Below are 17,969 nucleotides of genomic sequence, written 5' to 3' on the forward strand. Positions count from 1 at the left end.
ACATCAGCAACAGTGGTGGTGGTGGGTGGAGCCGCGGTAGAACCATCAAGATGTCCCACAAAACCATAGCCATCAAGTAGCGCATGGACTTGGAGACTCCACATGAGATAGTTAGAGGGAGTAAGTTTAGGGACATTACTCATGTTGATGTTGATAAAGGTGTGAGCATTAGCAACAATGGTGTCAGAGACAGTGGCAGCAGACTCATTAGGGGAAGAGCTCATACTGAAAGAGAAAAAGAAATGAATTTTTTTTTTTTTTTGTGTTTAGATCGTTGCTCTTGATACCATGTAAGAAATATGTAAAGGATGATTCTTATTGAGCTCTTGACTGAAGTATTTATACAAGGAGAATACGCTAGGGCATTCTTACAACAATGAATGTGCAAATATACGACTTTACATAAGAGGAAGATCTGTGTCGATAATCATCATTTGTGATTGATATGGCAATCACTATGATTGATTCTCTACATTGGGAACTTGATAGTAGAGAAAGCACCGGGAGTATCGGAGCTGGAGGTGGCTGGTGAAGTTGAGGTGCTTAGCATATTCAAGATCTTAGGAAAGAGAAGAACCGAAGAAGATGGAGTGAGCATCGCGGGTTGCAAAGTGATGGATTGTCGGGTATGTAGAAGCGGACTGATGAGGCTGTTGCGTAGCGGAGAAGTTGTGTTTGAAGGCCCGTGCGCGTCGCTGAAACGGGAGAAACAAGACGTGGAACAGGTTGGGAAACGGAACGAGTGTGGGCTTGTGATGGGAGAATGGAATGATTAGTCGGAGATGTAATTCAATGCATGGAGCCAGTCATTAGGAAACCAAAATTCATTTCCTCTGAGAGTGGAGCTGTGAGAATTGAATGCTGAGATTTACTAAAGCAATCAAACTCCAAAATCAATTAAATCTAATTGTTTAGGATATTGATTTTTTGGTATTACCCTGATGATTATTTCCTTTGTTACAGAAAGTGTCTTATTATAAACAAAATTAAAAGTCTTAGCTTATTAGGTAATAAAGTTTTGTAACTTTGTTTACACATTTAATATCAGGGACCCTTGATACTTTATATTTGTCAAAATAAATGATACTTTATATTTGTCAAAATATAAATTTGTAAAATAAAATTATTCAAGTTGAATAAATTTATAGTTTTCTTTTCAAAAACCCGAACATAAATTGCTTAGAAACGAAACTGAATGGTGATAAAATCCGAACCGATAAACTCTCCTACCCGAATTTACTTGTTTTGGATATTTATTTGGTATTACCCGATGACTGTTTTTCTTTCGTAGTTTTTATTATATCAAAAGAAAATTTACACGTAATAAAAGTTTGATAACTTTGTTAACACATTCAATAATATTATGATTAACTAACGGCTTTGTTCGTTCAAGATCAATACGAACAGATCACGGATGTGTGCCATGTAGGTCAGGCAACCCTTTCTGTTGTATTTTTTGTTCCCCCATACCATACGAATCCTTGGGTAGGTCTCAAATCACAAATGGTAAATTATAATTACAAAATGTAGTTAGAAATAATTTAGCGGAAAGATAGTTGGAAAAATTTGGCTAATTAACGAATAACATAGTTGGACATTTAAATCCCCTGTTTCATAAATCGCTAGATGCTAGTCACACGGTCAGGGTGGGCATAGCCGCATAGCGTCTAACGAGAAAATTAGAGATTAAAGATTAATTGGAGATTAATTTAGGTTTATTTTATTAAATTAAAAATAAAATAAAATATATAATATTAAATATATGTATAATTCTATTTATGTCAAAAGAAAAACATCACATAAAATATAAAACTATAGTATTATCTTTAAAATTAAGGTAACCACATAAAAACGTAACTATAAAATAAAATTTTATGATGTAAAAATTTGTGCATTAGTTATTGTAAAACATCACAAACTCTTAATTTAAATGTCTAAATAACAAAAAAAATATATTTAATTTATATTTAGCTCCAAAAATAATCTGTATACATAAAACTAAGGGGGTGTTATTGAACAAGGATTTTAATAGATTTCAATTATTAGTGGATTTTAGAATTCAAAACTTTTCTAATTCATTTAACGTGATATTGTTGTCATTATTAGTGGATTTGAATGACATTACTAATGGATTTGAAAGTCATTAGATTTTATTATTTTTGAAGTTAGATAAAAATAAAATAAATTACTCATAATTATATCAAATAAAACAAAAATATGTCCCGGCAATATTTTCTGGTTTTGTCGATCTGAGTTGGAGATCTGATTGGGGTTTCTTCTTGATTTATGGTGGTAGATCTCTGCTAGAGACTCTTGTTGTTTGATTCAGCTGTTAAGAGTTTTGATTTTTTGGATCTGAGATGGAAAATCAATCTTTTAAAGTTTTCTTTCTATGTGATTTCTCCCCTGTTCTTCAATCAAATGAAACAAAAACAAGAGGAACAAACATCTTCAATCAAAATGAAACCAGAGATATAAGAAAAACCAGTGAAATTGTGTAAACAGTTAATTTGATAGGCAGAATCAGATCTGAGGATCTGCAAACTGTGTCAAACCCTAAAATGAAAGATCACAGTGGTCTTTTGGCCATAACTATATTTTATTTCTTAATTCTTAGATTAATCTCTTGAATCAATTTTGAAAAAAGAGAGAAAGATAAAGAGATTGAAATACTTGAAAAATATGTGGGATTCTGTTTGTTCATCTTTTTGAAGTGAAATACGTTGAAATCTAAAATAACACCAAATCCAATGGACATTGAATAACAGTATTTTTAAAGAATTCTAAAATCCATCAAATAAATCCATAATCCAATAACAGCAGATTTTAATGTACTTTTTTAAATACCTAATTGAATAACACTGGATTCCAAAATACATCAAATTCTTTTAAAATCCATTATTCAATAACAGCCCCTAAGCTGGGAGTAATCGGATTAGACGGTTTATAATCGAATTAAACAGACATAATCAATAATTAATGCTAGGCGGAGATTAGTCATTAATCGAAGTAGAGAAGGTGAGTCTAGCGATTTTACGAGATGTAATCGGTGCTAGGCGGAGATTTTAAAACAGGATTAAATTTAGATCAACCCTTAATTATTTAAAAAAATATTTCTGAAATGTTCTAACAAAACTTTTTTTATATCTTTCCATATATAGTTTATTAATTTCTTTAATTTTTTTTTGTGAAAGTCTACAAAGACTTAAAAAGTCTAAAGAGATATAATATAAGATTTTCAATGAATTGACTTGGTAATTTAGTTTGCATTATCATATTGCAACTGGACCCTTGTATATGTAGAACAAGTTGATATGTACAAATTGTATGTTGACCTGTTCTATATGTACAAGGGTCCACTTGCAATATGATAATACAAACGAAATTACCAAGTCAATTCATTGAAAATCTTATATTATAACTTTGGCAGGATATGTGATTCCATTAATTGCTCTTCTAAGAAACTACAAACAGAAGAAAGATACCAAAATATTATCTTCAATCCTTCCTCTCTACCCATGGCATTTTCTTCTTCAAACTCTTGGAGATACGACGTCTTCCCAAGTTTCAGAGGGGAAGATGTCCGTAATAACTTCCTCAGCCACTTGCTCAAAGAATTTGAAAGTAAAGGAATAGTGACATTCAGAGATGACCATATCGAAAGAAGCCACACGATCGGTCCAGAGCTCAGAGCAGCCATTAGAGAATCTAAGATCTCAGTAGTCTTGTTCTCAGAGAACTATGCTTCATCAAGCTGGTGTTTGGACGAGCTGGTCGAGATATTGAAATGTAAGGAAGAACAAGGACAAAAAGTGATGCCGGTTTTCTACAAAGTGGATCCATCTCATGTAAGGAAACAGACCGGAAAGTTTGGAATAACTTTCTTGGAAACTTGTTATGGTAAGACGGAAGAGCAACAACACCAATGGAGGCAGGCGTTGACTCATGCTGCCAATATTGTTGGAGATCATCCTCAAGATTGGTGAGTTTTTATATATCTTATTTTCGTTTGATTAAATTTTAAAATGTAGTGTGGTACTAGACTAAAATTCGAGATAATATAGTTTTTTTTACACTAATTGTTAGAAGGTATTCGAATGATATTATTTTTAATCGTCAGGGACAATGAAGCATATATGATCACAGAAATAACCAAGGATGTACTAAACAAATTATTAAATGCAACGCCATAAAAATATTACAATGACTTGGTTGGAATTGAAGCTCACATTGCAAAGATGGACTCTTTGTTATGCCTTGAGTCTCAAGGAGTGAGGATAGTAGGGATATGGGGTCCTGCAGGCGTTGGTAAGACTACCATAGCTAGAGCTTTATATAATGTATATCATGAGAACTTCAAACTTTCTATATTTATGGAGAATGTTAAAGAAAGTTATAATGGTGAAGCTGACCTTGATGACTATGGTTTGAAGCTGCGTTTACAACAAAGATTTTTGTCCAAACTTCTTGATCATAAGGATTTGAGAATTCGTCATTTAGGCGCCATCGAAGAAAGGCTAAAGAACCAGAAAGTTCTAGTTATTCTTGACGATGTGGACAATATTGAGCAACTCAAAGCCTTAGCAAAGGAAACTCAATGGTTTGGTAACAAGAGCAGAATCATCGTGACAACTCAAAACAAACAACTTTTGGTTTCACACGAAATCAACCACATGTACAAGGTGGCTTATCCTTCAAAACAAGAAGCTCTTACTATATTTTGCCAGCATGCTTTTAATCAAAGCTCCCCATCAGATAATTTCAAGGACCTTGCAATTGAGATTTCAGCTCTTGCTGGTCATCTTCCTCTGGGTCTACGCGTTCTTGGTTCGTTTATGCGTGGAAAGAGTAAGGAGGAGTGGGAGTTTTCCCTGCCTACGCTAAAAAATCGACTAGATGGAGAGATAGAGAAAGTATTAAAAGTCGGGTATAATGGCTTACATAAGGATGACAAAGCTTTATTTCTTCATATTGCATGTCTTTTTAGCGGTCATCACAAAAACTATGTGAAAGAGATGGTCATAGCTAACAATGACTCGGATGTTAGTTTTGGACTTAAAGTCTTGGCTGATAAATCTCTCATACAAATATATGAGAATGGTATAGTCGAGATGCACTCCTTACTTCGACAATTGGGGAGAGAAGTTGTTCGAGAGCAATCTCTTTACGAGCCAGGAAAACGTCAGTTCTTGATGAATGCTAGAGAGACGTGTGGCGTCCTTGCAAATAATACTGTAAGTTCTTCTTTTTTTTTTTAAGACACCAAAGCAACAATTCCAGTAACTTTTTTTTTTATCAAGAATTTGCATCAACATATATGTTAGAGAGTAAGCCAATAATTTTTTTGAATATGAAATGTAAAATATGAAAACTCTAGACGAATTTTATTTATAGAACTAAATAAAATATCATAAACAACTAGAATCATGAAATTGTGATAACATATCTCATCAACTGTTACAGTTTCATATATTCAAATTTATGGTTATGCTTAGACATCGCTCTCCTATATAAAATTATATATGTCTTTCTGAAACTTTTTTGTTTTGCAGGGTACGGGAACTGTATTAGGTATATCGTTAGATATGAGTGAGATCAAAGAGGAGTTCTATATAAGTGAGAAAACCTTTGAAGATATGAGGAACCTCTTATATCTAAAATTCTATATGAGTAGCCCTGTAGATGATAAAATGAAAGTCAAGTTGTTGTTACCAGAAGAAGGGTTAAGCTATCTTCCGCAATTGAGGTTATTACAGTGGGATGCATATCCTCTCGAGTATTTCCCTTCTCGCTTTCGACCCGAATGTCTTGTCGAACTCAACATGTCTCATAGCAAGCTTAAGAAGCTATGGAGTGGAGTTCAGGTTAGATATATATATATAATTTTTTGTTTCCAAAGTTTAACTAATTGATTTATAGGTTTCTAATCCAATACCAACAATTGCAAGGAATAGAGTGGTCGATCTATGTCTTTTACATACTATGTTTAATCCAATCTCAGTTTAACGTAGGATTATGATATTTATTGTTACAATTTTCAATTTTGTATAGTTTCTAGATCGTTTTCCCAATGATATAGAGATGATATAATTTTTTTTTTTTGGGCGTTCACTGTTCAATTTGCATAGTTTGAGTTTTTTATGAGTCTTGTGTTCTGTCTTGATATGATGTCCTTTGTGCTTGTGTTTATGTGCAGCCGCTTAGAAACCTCAAGATAATGAATCTGTATAACTCTCGGAAATTGGAAATCCTTCCAAATCTTTTGGAAGCAACAAACCTAAACACATTGGATTTGGGTTGGTGTGAGTCTTTGGTAGAGCTTCCTTCATCTATACAAAACCTTCAAAATCTGTTTTTGTTAGAGATGTCTTGTTGCCAAAAGTTAGAGATCATCCCAACCAACATCAACTTATCATCTCTAGAGTTCCTCCACCTAAGATATTGCGCTCGATTGAAGACCTTTCCAGAGATTTCAACCAATATCCGTCTTCTCAAAATAAAAGGCACTTCGATCACTACAGTGCCTCCATCAGTTGAATATTGGAGTAAAATTGTAGAAATTTGCATGGAGAGGACTAAGGTAAAGCGATTGGTTCACGTTCCTTATGTTTTAGAAAGGCTATGTTTGAGAGGAAATTTAGAATTGGAGTCTATTCCAAGCTACCTCAAATATCTTCGTCGGCTGAACATGATTGACATCTCCTATTGTATCAATATTATATCGCTACCGGAGCTTCCAGGCTCAGTATCCGCCTTAACAGCTGTGAACTGCAAGTCACTTCAAAGACTACATGGCCACTTTCAAAACAGAAGCATCACCCTGAATTTCACTAACTGTTTAAAGCTAGATCAGAGAGCACAAGAAAAGATCCACCAGTCAGTTTACATCCACCAGTCCGCATACAAAGTTGCTACCTTACCTGGTGAACAAGTACCTGCATACTTCCCCTTTCGAAGTACGGGAAATTCAATAATGATCCATTCAGATAAGGTTGATCTTTCAAAGTTCAACAGATTTAAGGTATGCCTCGTGCTTGGAGCGGGAAAATCTTTTCAAGGTTGTGATATAAAATTCTACAAACAAGTATTGTGTGAACCGAGAACGTATTCTGTGCCAAAGCGTCTTGATGCTCCATTTCTTGAAAGTGATCATCTTTGCATGTGCGAGTTTGGATTACTGCCACCACATCCTCCAACGCAATGGGAGCTTCGACGGCCAATCAAAATGATGATTGTTTCCTTTGAGAGTCGCGGCCCTAATGGATGCGAAGTAAAAGAATGCGGTTTACAGTTCTTGGAGCCTCATGAGACATCGCAATTTCGGTCTCTATCAGCTCCTCATTACTTTGGTAGTAGTTGGATTGGTAATGATAGTCGTAGTAGTAGTAGTAGTAGTATCGAAGAAGTTATCCATGCAGATCAGGAGGAAACTAGTAGTGATATTGAAGAAATTATCCAAGGAGACAAAGAAGGAACCAGCAGGAATAAATCTGTTAGGAGATGGATTAAGGTTGGAGCAAAAAAAATGAGGCTTAGCTTGGAATGTCTACAGCCCTGTAGAAAAGGTTTCAACATATATAAAATAAGATAACGACTGTGAATATGATAGTTGATAAAGAAGGCTTCGTTCGGTGAAGAAGACAGCATAAGCCATAAAAAGGTGTTACATGGTCAATGTGTTGGTGATGTTCCTTTTTAGTGTACCTCATATTTCATTCGCCTCAACTACGTACAAGACAATAGAATAGAAGTGTTTCTGAAATATTGTAAAACAGTTCTGTTTTGATATGTGTGAGCAATTTGATAACATATGAGGAGACATATGTGTCTACTTTATTTGATTTTGGGAGTTTAAATGTTTGATTTTGTTTAGAGAAAACTAGCCAAGGAGCACCGTATGACTTGGAAAACTTGGAAGTGTAAATTAAGATCAAAGAATAGAGAGTTTGGGCCTTTATGTAATTGCAGTTGCCTCCATTAAACGCAGCGTATCACATCCTAGTAGTAACGCCAATTTTGGACCAAAGGCTTTTTGACAAAGCTTGTGGTCGTTTCAAAAGAGGATTGATAAAACTTAAAAAAACAAAAGAAACAAAGCTTTAGGGATTTGAAGAAGATAAGAAGCAGCGATACACAATGCTTCAACTCTGCTCCACGTTCCGTCCTCAACTTCTTCTTCCTCCCCGTCAGTTCAGGTTCACGGACGGGGTTTTGATTCGGTTAGCCTTCTCAATTTCACGATTCTTCCCATTTCATCTTTTCAAAATTAGTTTCGTGATGAATTAACATCACTGTTTGTTCACTCGAAGTGAAGTTAGTTCCTTCAATTACAGTTTGCTAATTTGGTTTGATGATAAAAATCGATTTTTTTGGTTATTTTAATTGTTTTGATGAATAAAAATCGACTCTTTTGGTTGGTTTGATGGTTTGCTTAGGATCATCTTTTGAAACAATCTTTCAGCTAACTGTTTTGTTTGTATTTTGTGTTTGTAAACAGACAAATGAACTTTGGTGCAAGCAATTCAGTGAGTATCAGACCAGTGATACGTTGTCAGAGAGCTAGTGGAGGTAGAGGTGGAGCTAACAGAAGCAAACCCGCCAAGCCGCCTGTTAAAGAAGGGAGCAACAAAACCGTAATCGAAGGTTTGGTTACAGAATCACTACCTAATGGGATGTTTCGAGTTGATTTGGAGAATGGGGACAACATTCTTGGTTACATTTGTGGTAAGATTAGGAAGAACTTCATAAGGATACTCCCCGGGGATAAAGTGAAAGTCGAAATGAGTGTTTATGATTCAACTAAAGGTCGTATCATTTTCAGAATGAGCAGTAGAGACTAAGAGTAAAGAACTCACCACTCTTTTAAGTGTGTTTTGTGATCCTGTCAATTCTTATTTTTCTAAGTTTAGGCAAGTTTGAATGGGTAAAAGAATCATGTAATCGTACAGCAGGGTTTTTACATCGTCGTTATTCAGGTTTTTACGCGTGTTAATGTTCTTCTTCTCCTAAATTCGTAAAGCTTGCACATACATCTTGGCCTGTCTTTTTTTTAATGGACTACTTACTATGCACCGTGATTAGTGTTTTTTTTTCGTCGGTACAGCGAGTCTGAATGTCCAAGTTCTTTAGTTTTAGTAGTCTTGTTGTTATGCTCTGTTTGTTTCCTAACTAGAAGCCATTGTAAAAGCCCTTTTGTGAACGAACATGTATGTAACAAGAATGCTCTGTTTTTTATCCTTTAGGAAACCACATTCATAGTTCCGGGTTTAAGGTTTTGGATTTGGTTTGCTTTTATGAAAGTTTAGATAACTATTGTTAGATGAAATCTTTGTTTTTTTTTTGGTAATTTATCAATCTATGTCCCCAAATTCTTCTAGACCATAGTCCCTACTCCATAAGTCACTACTGAGTTAAGTAAGCTTACAGCGTTTAGGCAAACTCGATCTTTATTAAACGTTTAATATATTTTAATTCTAACCTAATCAAAGACCGACCTTAGCTCAGTTGGTAGAGCGGAAGACTGTAGTAATTGCTGAAATCTTTAGGTCGCTGGTTCGATTCCGGCAGGTCGGATTTTTTTTCAAAAACATATTTTGGTTTTTTTCTTTATTATCTAAAAAGATCATAATTTCATTTCTTTTTTTTTTTTTGTCACTAATTGGGCAAAAATGTGGAAATTTTATGTTTCTTCTTCCAAAAATATAGAAATTTTTGTTAAATCCTCTTAATATATGTTTCTTCTTCCACGTACTTCTAATTGTACTTTACAAAAACTAGTGTTGGGACTTGGGCGGAATTAAAGATTAGATTGCTTTGTGTGAAGACTTTGTTTGTAGTTGTTATGATTTTATGTGAAAGTTAAAATAGGTAACAAGATTTAGTTTTATCTCTTCGGGGACATCCGATAAAATCTCTATGGAAAATTCAAAATTTTGGAGACTCATTTAGATCTAAACTCCAACTACAATATTTCTTCTTGTTGATGTACATTGAAATCTAAACTAGGAATCAAGAAAATTCAGCATGAACATATTTTCTTGTCGTTACCAAAACAAGACAAATATTGTGTAGCCCACAACGAACTAGTTGTCTTACATGTATAAATTAAACCAACTGAGATCAATCATTTCATAGGAGCTGATACGGGTTAGTTGTCAATTCTTTAGCTCTTTGTACTTTGTGTTTTATTTGATCTAACCAATTTTTGAGGTTGAGTATAATGTTTGGAAACTAAGTCTCCATTGTTACTTAACATATTACTAAATGGAAATGAAATGGCTTCGGGTAAATAAAAGCAAGACGAATGGTAGTTGAACCATCAGTAACTATCCGAGTGACGAGTGTCCTGAAATCTTAAGTTCGATTTTAATTCAATGGTTTTGGCAATATAGCTAAAGAAAAATAAAAATATCAACAAAACCAATGTGCGTCTCTCAACCCCATTCTTTATACCAAAAGAACAATAAAACATTTTAATTATGTACTATATAAATAAAGGTTTTTAACGCCCACTTCATACCCACAAAATCAATATACTAGTCATTTCTACTAAATACTCTACTCTCTAACCATGAAAGTGCCAATCTACAAACAAGTATTATCCTTCTTCTTATCCATTTTACTTCTCCAATCCAATGCTGTCTCGTGTGTACAAAAGTCATTCGACCTAATGAAACCATGCAAGCATTTCGTCCTCTACCTCCATGACATCACCTATGATGGTAATAATGCGGCTAATGCCACGTCAGCATCAATCATGAACCCTATAGGATTCGGAGACTTCAACTTTGGGAAGTTTGTGATCATGGACAACCCTGTGACAATGGACGAGAACTATCTCTCGGAACCAGTGGCTCGTGCCCAAGGCTTCTACTTCTACAACATGAAGATGAATTTCAACGCTTGGGTTGCTTGGACATTGGTATTCAATTCGACGATGCACAAAGGGACATTTACCATAATGGGTGCTAATCCGTATGCTATGGAGATGGAGCTAACCAGAGACTTATCGATCGTTGGTGGGACTGGTGACTTCCTCATGACTCGTGGGATTGCTACGCTCGAGACCAAATTCGTTCAAGGCAGTATGTATTTCTGCGTAGAAATGAATATTAAACTCTATGAATGCTACTAGTTTTGTGTCCTGGGGTTTGATGTTTGTGTGTTAAACATTTTATTGCGCTTTGTCCGTTGGTTATTGATGTTGTTATAATAAATCCCAATAAATTGTTATTGAATAAACCAGCGCGTTGTAATGGTGTATTGGTGTTGTAAAGTTTAACGTCATAAAGTTTGTATTATGGGCCACTGTAAAACCCAAAACAAAAAATAAGTTTTCCCGTCCCAAAATGGATATAGAGTCGTAATTCTTTTTTTCTTTTTCTTTTTGGTTTCTTCCTGAATGTATTGAAAGCGTAGTTGTAACTGGTTGTTATACTCGAGCTATGTTGATGAAGACGGCAACAGAGGAAGTGTGTGACACAAGAGTTGATACATGATATAACAGAAGAGTATGTGTAAGACAAACGTCTACGTCTGTTGTGACACAAGAAACTAGTTTTAAAGAGTGGTTGTAGAGAGAAACAGACATGAACTGAAAGAAGAATATAAAGTGACGATCCTAAAGTAGAAAAATGCCATGTGTGCTTCGAGTTCATAAGAGAAGTGACATGAGCCCTGTTATCAAAGGGAAGCCCAAGCGTGGGGAGCTTAGGGTTCTTGAAGAATATAAATAGAACGCAACTGCGAAAAGAAAAGGTTGCGCATCTTGGTTTTATTGACAGAGACACACAGGCGTGTGTGTGACGTCGCCCCACCAGAAGAGATTGAAGATCTGCTGTTGGTGGTATCTCTGGGGAATCTGTAGTCGTCGCAGAAGACTACATTGATGTGTTGATGCTGTAAGCAGGCCCGGCTCAAGTTGTTGTTGGACATGGTGCAAAAAAAAAAAAAGAAATTGATGTTTTTAAGGTGTTAATTGTAGATTTCATAAATTTAGAATCATTTTTATCAAAAATATTAAACTTTGAGGGCTCAAAGCCTCCTAAATTTTTTTTTTTTTAAATGAAACCTGGTGCAAAAGCACCGCTTGCACTGCATCAACGCCGGCACTGGCTGTAAGACATCACAAGATTCACAGAGTTGGTTTGTTGAAGCTACACTAGTCGGAAAAGACAATGGGTGGTAGTTTTCTTTCATAATTTCATTGTAAATCTAGGAAAGAGTGGTGAATGTCATATAACAATTGTAGGTTGTGGCCTTTTTTTAGTGAATGGTTTCTAGACTTGGTTCCAGGGATATAGGTTAACCGAACCAAGTTAACGAACTCTATACTTTATGCTCTCTTTTTTTTGTATGAATGTAAAATTCTATTCAACAAAAAAGATTGTTTTACAATAAATGCAGCTTCAATCTGAGTAGTAAAGTAGAAGTGTTAATAAATCAATAGCTAGTAACTATGGTTTTGGAATCAATAGCTCTCACTGGAATGCTTGTCATGGTGTTTAGTCGATTCCAATATGTTTATCAATCATTGCAATGAGAACTTGGGGTGGTGTTGTGGAGTCACCATGACGCCGGCGATTCCTTTTGGACCAAAGACTATGGAGTGTGAGCTGAAAAGTGTATCGTAACACAAAGGAGTGTAGGCGGCCAGCTGTATCAAAAAGTATGGGCAAGAGGGAGTTCCAACTTGTTGTGAACCGGCTACCCAGGAGCTTCCCAGTGAGAGCTGACCAAACTTGGGAGGAGTACGGACAGGAAAAGAACAAGTGATCTCGTGTTTTGACGGCCGCCGCACAGAGTACACATGTGCCATTCCATATTAGCATTTTGTCCCCCGTTGCTAACCGGTTGCGCATAGCGAGCCAAGTGATAAAGGAGTATTTAGGGGTAGAGTATTTAAACCAGACAGTCTTATACCATTCACAGACCGAGAGTTTCTGCCTTACTAAGTGCCAAGTATCATGTGCAGCGAATTTTGTCTTGAAAACACCAGTTTTTGCTTTCCAGAGTGAGATATCATTGTTAGAAGTTAGTCGAAGAGAGGCCATCGCATCCTCAATCTGATTTAGAACAGGAACGCGATGTCTACGTCGACAATGTGTGGAGAGGGCTGCAGCGATAGTACTGTGGAGGGATATACTCATATCAATGATACCACGAGATCCTGATAGGCCAATGAGCCTCCCAAGGGGGGACCAGATGTCATACCAGAAAGAGGTATCGGTTCCAGAACGCACGTCCTTTTGGTGAAATAGCTTGGCCTTGTCTCTATATTTCAAGAGTTTACGCCATATCCATGAGCCTGAGCTTGTTTTTTCCTTAACGGACCACAAAGCTTTATCCCGAAGTAAAGTTGTGTGACACCAATTCACCCACAATGAGTCTTTTGCCGAGAGCAGCCGCCAAATAAGTTTCAAGAGACTAACAGTGTTCAATTCCGAGAGTAACCGAATACCTAAGCCTCATTTCTTTCTTGGCTTACAGGCATCAGACCAAGCTACCTTTGCTTTCCTAGTACTGAGAGTTGGTCCCGACCATAGGAAAGCCGAGAAGAGACTTTCAACCTCCGTAGTACACTTTTTTGGTAGCCGAAAAGCAGAGAGCCAGAGACTTGTGAGGCTTGTAAAAACTGACTGGATAAGCTGGAGACGCCCTGCAAAAGATAAGAACCAACTTGTCCAGGAATTGTTTTTTACCCGGGTCAATATATAATGTAAAACTGTTATTAAAGATTTTAGAAACAATAAATCAAGAAAATTTTTGTTTATGAAAAAACCAGGGGTCAAATACATAAAATATATGTAAAACATGTAAATAATAAATTCAAAATATAAAGAAATTGAACCACATTTAAAAGATTATACACATACTATTTGTAATTTTAAGAGGTGCAAAGCAGAAAAAATTAAATATTATGAGAAATTTTAAGAACTAAGAGCATCTCCAATGGTACTCTATTTTTGCCTCTATACTCTATTATAGAGTAATTTTTGCTCCAATGGTACTCTATTTTCACTTCTATAATAGAGATTACTATTTTTTTATCTTTTTATAGAAGAACTCTATTTTTTCCTCTATAAATAGAAGTGAACTATTTTATTTGCAAAGTAGTCCTCTTAATCTTTAACTTCTTTTATTTATGATCAAAATAAATAAAATAAGTATTTTTAAGAACTAATAATATAAATTGAAGTATAAATATTTATTCTAAAATATTGAGACTACCATTTGCAAAAGATAATTTTATGAAAGTGTTACAAAATTTAAAGTGAAATGAGTTAGTTTGCAATTTTTAAAAATATAAGGTGTTAATTGTAAACAGTGGTGGAGCCAGAAAATTTATTTATGGGTGTCATAATATTTTTTTTTAAAGAAAAGGTTATATTAAAAAAATGTTATTACAAAAGTTCATTATAAATATAAATTCTAAGCTCACTCATACTTTAAAAACATTTTAAAGATGAAGATGGAAGAGGAAGAGTCCAAGTTTTTGAAAAATTATGCTTTTGATCAACTTATAATTATGTTTAACCATACAAATATACAATCGATTAAAATTTTGTTAAGCCTAAGCCTAACAGTTTGTCAATAAAGCCCAATGATCATATGTTAATATCTTAAAATTATAGAAAAACCTTAATAGAAACCAAATATGAAAAAATCATAGAGTAGCCAGAGTTATATTTTTATTTGAAGGGTGTCAACTAAATTTCAGAGGGGTGTCAACAAGTTGATTAGACATGTACAATTAATTATTTTAATAAAAGCTAAACCAAATTTTATAATTTCATTGGTGTCATATGACACCCCTAATACTTCTCTACCTCCGCCACTGATTGTAAAGTAAAAATAGAATCTATTTGGATTATAGAAAAAAATAGAGAAAACCATTGGAGCAAAACTCATTTCTATTATAGAAATCCTCTATTATAGAGGAAAGATTAGAGAAAATCATTACAGATGGTCTAAACACATAAATTTTAAATATTAGGAAGGCCAGCTGACCCTCCTAACTTCTTACTAGGTCTACCGTTGCATGTAAAGCGATTGAGATAATCACTTTATGGAGAGATTTTATCTCACTTTATACATGTGCTGCCTGTATTTGTATAGAACTTTTAAAATTATTACTACAATAATGAAACTTTTCACTTTTGGCTTTAGAAAAAAAGAGAAAGATCCATCACAGAAGAAAATGAAAGGACTTGAGCAAAATTTATTTGTAAGGCTGTTAGCTATATCTTAAAAGGCAAACTAAGACATCCGATAGTTCCACCACAGATCTATCATGTGCTTTCAGTTCAGATTTTTGCATTCGAAATTTCAGGTTTAATTATAAATAAAATATTTAATAGTTTTAAAATATGTGAGCTATTTTAAGTAATTGAATGCTTTTTTCGTCTCATAGTCAGAGATCTTAAAAAGAAAAACTGTTAAACAGTATATGTAGATAATAATATCAAGACAAATAATTCTTTGAATCTTATGTCTAATTAAATTGCTTATTAAAAAATAAATAGAATACAATATAATATAAAGAAATGACAAACATTATATAACACCGCGAGACAATTTGCAAGTGTTTGTATTATTTGGCACACAAACTTAGTTATTTCGGGTTTGAAATTCAAAATCTTGAAAAGAGCATATATGATTTAGCACATATATAAGTTTAATGTATAAATTCAACACAGTTCATTTATGCAGGTATGAAAAAGTCGATTTAGGGGGTTATTGGTTTGAGAATTAAATAGAATTTTATTGACTTTAAAAGTTATGTAAAATATGTTGTTATTCAATCGAGACTTTTTCAAACTCTTTTAAAATTTAGCGTTATTAGTTGTGGATTTGTAAAAAGTTATCTAAAATCTTCATAAATCTAGTGTTATTAGATTAAGAGTTTTATAAAGTCATTAAAAGTTTTCTGATATTCAAATAAAACAAAAGAATCTTGAATTGTTAATGAATTCAATTATTATGTTATTGGTTTAGGATTTTATATCATCTTCTTCATAGAAAAAGTCATGAAAACACTTTCATCAAATAGAGAGATTCGTGAATCATAGTCCATGACTTTTTTTTTTCTTTTGTTGAAAAATGAAAACGTGGGTCTTTTGGGATATATATTTCATAGCTTGCTCTGTCCTCATCTCTCATACTCAACATATCTTTATATCAACCTTTTGTTACGTATTGGGTAATGTCTATGGCAGCTATTATGATGACTAGATCTATCTTATTTTGAAAAGTCTTTATAAAATCTTCAAAATCTTTACTTATTTTTAAAAGTTTTTAATATCTTCATAAAACCATATAAATAATAAGAACTAGGAGAGTTACCCGCACGCTTGTGCGGGCAGGAACTGAATAGAAAAAAAAAACTAATTAATTCTTTAAAATGTTGAATCAAATTTTATTATATTTTAAAAACCTGTTTATTTTTTTTTTAGTTTTATAGTAGTTCGTATATTCAAATATATATTATTTTTTTTTAAGTTTCATATTAAATATTATTTTTTCACTTTTTAAAATAATAAAATATTTATAGTATTACTCTACATATGCAAAATATAAATTGAAATTTTAAAGTCCATTTTTTAAGTTTAATTGAAATTTTAAAGTCCATTTACAAAGTTTAAGGCCAAATTGACCGTAACAAAGTTTTAAATGAGCTAAATACAATTGTTACGGTCAATTTTAATTACCTTGATATAATAATTTAGGACAATCTAATATATAATTTCGTTTAGACCATTAAAATAATATTTTAAGCAACCCATAAATGTACTTCTATTTAGACCATTGTATTTGGTACTATAAACATTCAAAATTATACTAAAGTTTGCATATACAAAAAGTTCATTAAGCCACTGTATCTTCATTTCTGAGTCCATTCTTTATGACTGAGTCCCTGAGCTCTCCCTTTAATGCTCCATCACATGGTTTATGTAATAACATCCAGAACCTGTAAATATATAAAGTGTATGAAACAAAATTATTTTAACATCATACATAATCATATATAAAGTGTATAAAGTTATTTTTACATAATCAAATCTTACATAGCCTGGTGATGCTCCAGTCCTTTGAACTTTGGTTTTATAAAGATCTTCGAATAGGCCAATGTGTTTTCGATACATGGTGCACCTATAAACATTTGCAGTTTAAAGTGAATATATTGGTTACCTTATGATGATTATATCAGAACTATTTTATGTTACACACCTTCATATTCTCCGACTTTCACAAACCGCATTACACAAAACAAAGGTTCAGATTTGTATATGAGATGGCACCCGTTTGATTGCCATTTAGACATGAATTCAGAAGCGTAGTTGTCTTTGACACGACATTTCACAGTTTCATTCCTACATATTTATCAAATTAATAAAAAAATTTAACAGAGACAACTTTAAAACTTAACTGTCATAAAGGTAAAGTAAATGTATTTTACCTGCCACTCAACAATGTGAGAACATGTAACACCCGCAAACCAATTTTTGGTAATTTGGTAAGGGTGTCGATCAACACCTTCTAGTGAGGCATCGATCGACACCAGCTGTGGGCGATTTGGTCGGTTCAATTTTTAATTGTCTGGTTTGCGTGGTTGGTTTAGGGAATCTCTAAAAATCGAGTTTTTAGAGGTAGAAAACGACCTAGGGTCGTGTTATTTTGTGTTATTCGCCGTTTTTGAGAGAAAATCAAAAGAGAGAGTGTTCTTGAGCTTTTGGGAAGAGATTGAGAGATTCCTTGCTGTTCTTGGGAGATCTAAGGCTGGGAAGGTGTTAGAAGCTTGCTAGGAGTGAGGAAATTTGTTCTTGTTGGTCAGAATCTTCTTGAAAGAGGTGAGTGCATGACCATGGCTTATCTAAGCTAAGATCTCTAGATTCTATGTGATTTGGTGCTTATGTGGTTGTTTCTTTGAGTTCTCTATGGTATTTCGTCACTGTCTGGACTGGGTTTGG

General features: G+C 34.0%; 3 protein-coding genes, 1 non-coding gene and 1 pseudogene across 4 annotated transcripts; all 5 read left to right on the forward strand.

Annotated features, from left to right (window-relative positions):
* The first annotated feature begins 445 nt into the window (after nucleotides 1–445).
* Nucleotides 446–3,986, forward strand: LOC147948567 (putative disease resistance protein At4g11170 pseudogene; annotated as a pseudogene).
* Nucleotides 3,844–7,879, forward strand: LOC104719179 (putative disease resistance protein At4g11170). Its single transcript, XM_019230023.2, has 4 exons — nucleotides 3,844–3,982; nucleotides 4,121–5,234; nucleotides 5,553–5,864; nucleotides 6,197–7,879. Exons 2-4 carry the CDS (start codon nucleotides 4,239–4,241, stop codon nucleotides 7,589–7,591), a joined length of 2,703 nt encoding a protein of 900 aa, XP_019085568.2. The 5' UTR covers nucleotides 3,844–3,982; nucleotides 4,121–4,238; the 3' UTR covers nucleotides 7,592–7,879.
* Nucleotides 7,880–8,055: 176 nt separating this feature from the next.
* LOC104719170 (translation initiation factor IF-1, chloroplastic) lies at nucleotides 8,056–8,992 on the forward strand. The gene is made up of 2 exons (XM_010437034.2): nucleotides 8,056–8,219; nucleotides 8,498–8,992. Exons 1-2 carry the CDS (start codon nucleotides 8,137–8,139, stop codon nucleotides 8,838–8,840), a joined length of 426 nt encoding a protein of 141 aa, XP_010435336.1. The 5' UTR covers nucleotides 8,056–8,136; the 3' UTR covers nucleotides 8,841–8,992.
* Nucleotides 8,993–9,489: 497 nt separating this feature from the next.
* Nucleotides 9,490–9,573, forward strand: TRNAY-GUA (transfer RNA tyrosine (anticodon GUA)). The gene is given in 2 exon segments: nucleotides 9,490–9,526; nucleotides 9,538–9,573. It is a non-coding gene; the product is annotated as a tRNA-Tyr (tRNA).
* A 938-nt stretch (nucleotides 9,574–10,511) lies between these two features.
* Nucleotides 10,512–11,349, forward strand: LOC104719160 (dirigent protein 12-like). Its single transcript, XM_010437024.3, has one exon. It carries the CDS (start codon nucleotides 10,571–10,573, stop codon nucleotides 11,132–11,134), a length of 564 nt encoding a protein of 187 aa, XP_010435326.1. The 5' UTR covers nucleotides 10,512–10,570; the 3' UTR covers nucleotides 11,135–11,349.
* Nucleotides 11,350–17,969: the final 6,620 nt, after the last annotated feature.

This window comes from Camelina sativa, chromosome 2, assembly GCF_030686135.1.
Source record: "Camelina sativa cultivar CO46 ecotype springtype chromosome 2, ASM3068613v1".
Taxonomy (NCBI): Eukaryota; Viridiplantae; Streptophyta; class Magnoliopsida; order Brassicales; family Brassicaceae; genus Camelina; species Camelina sativa.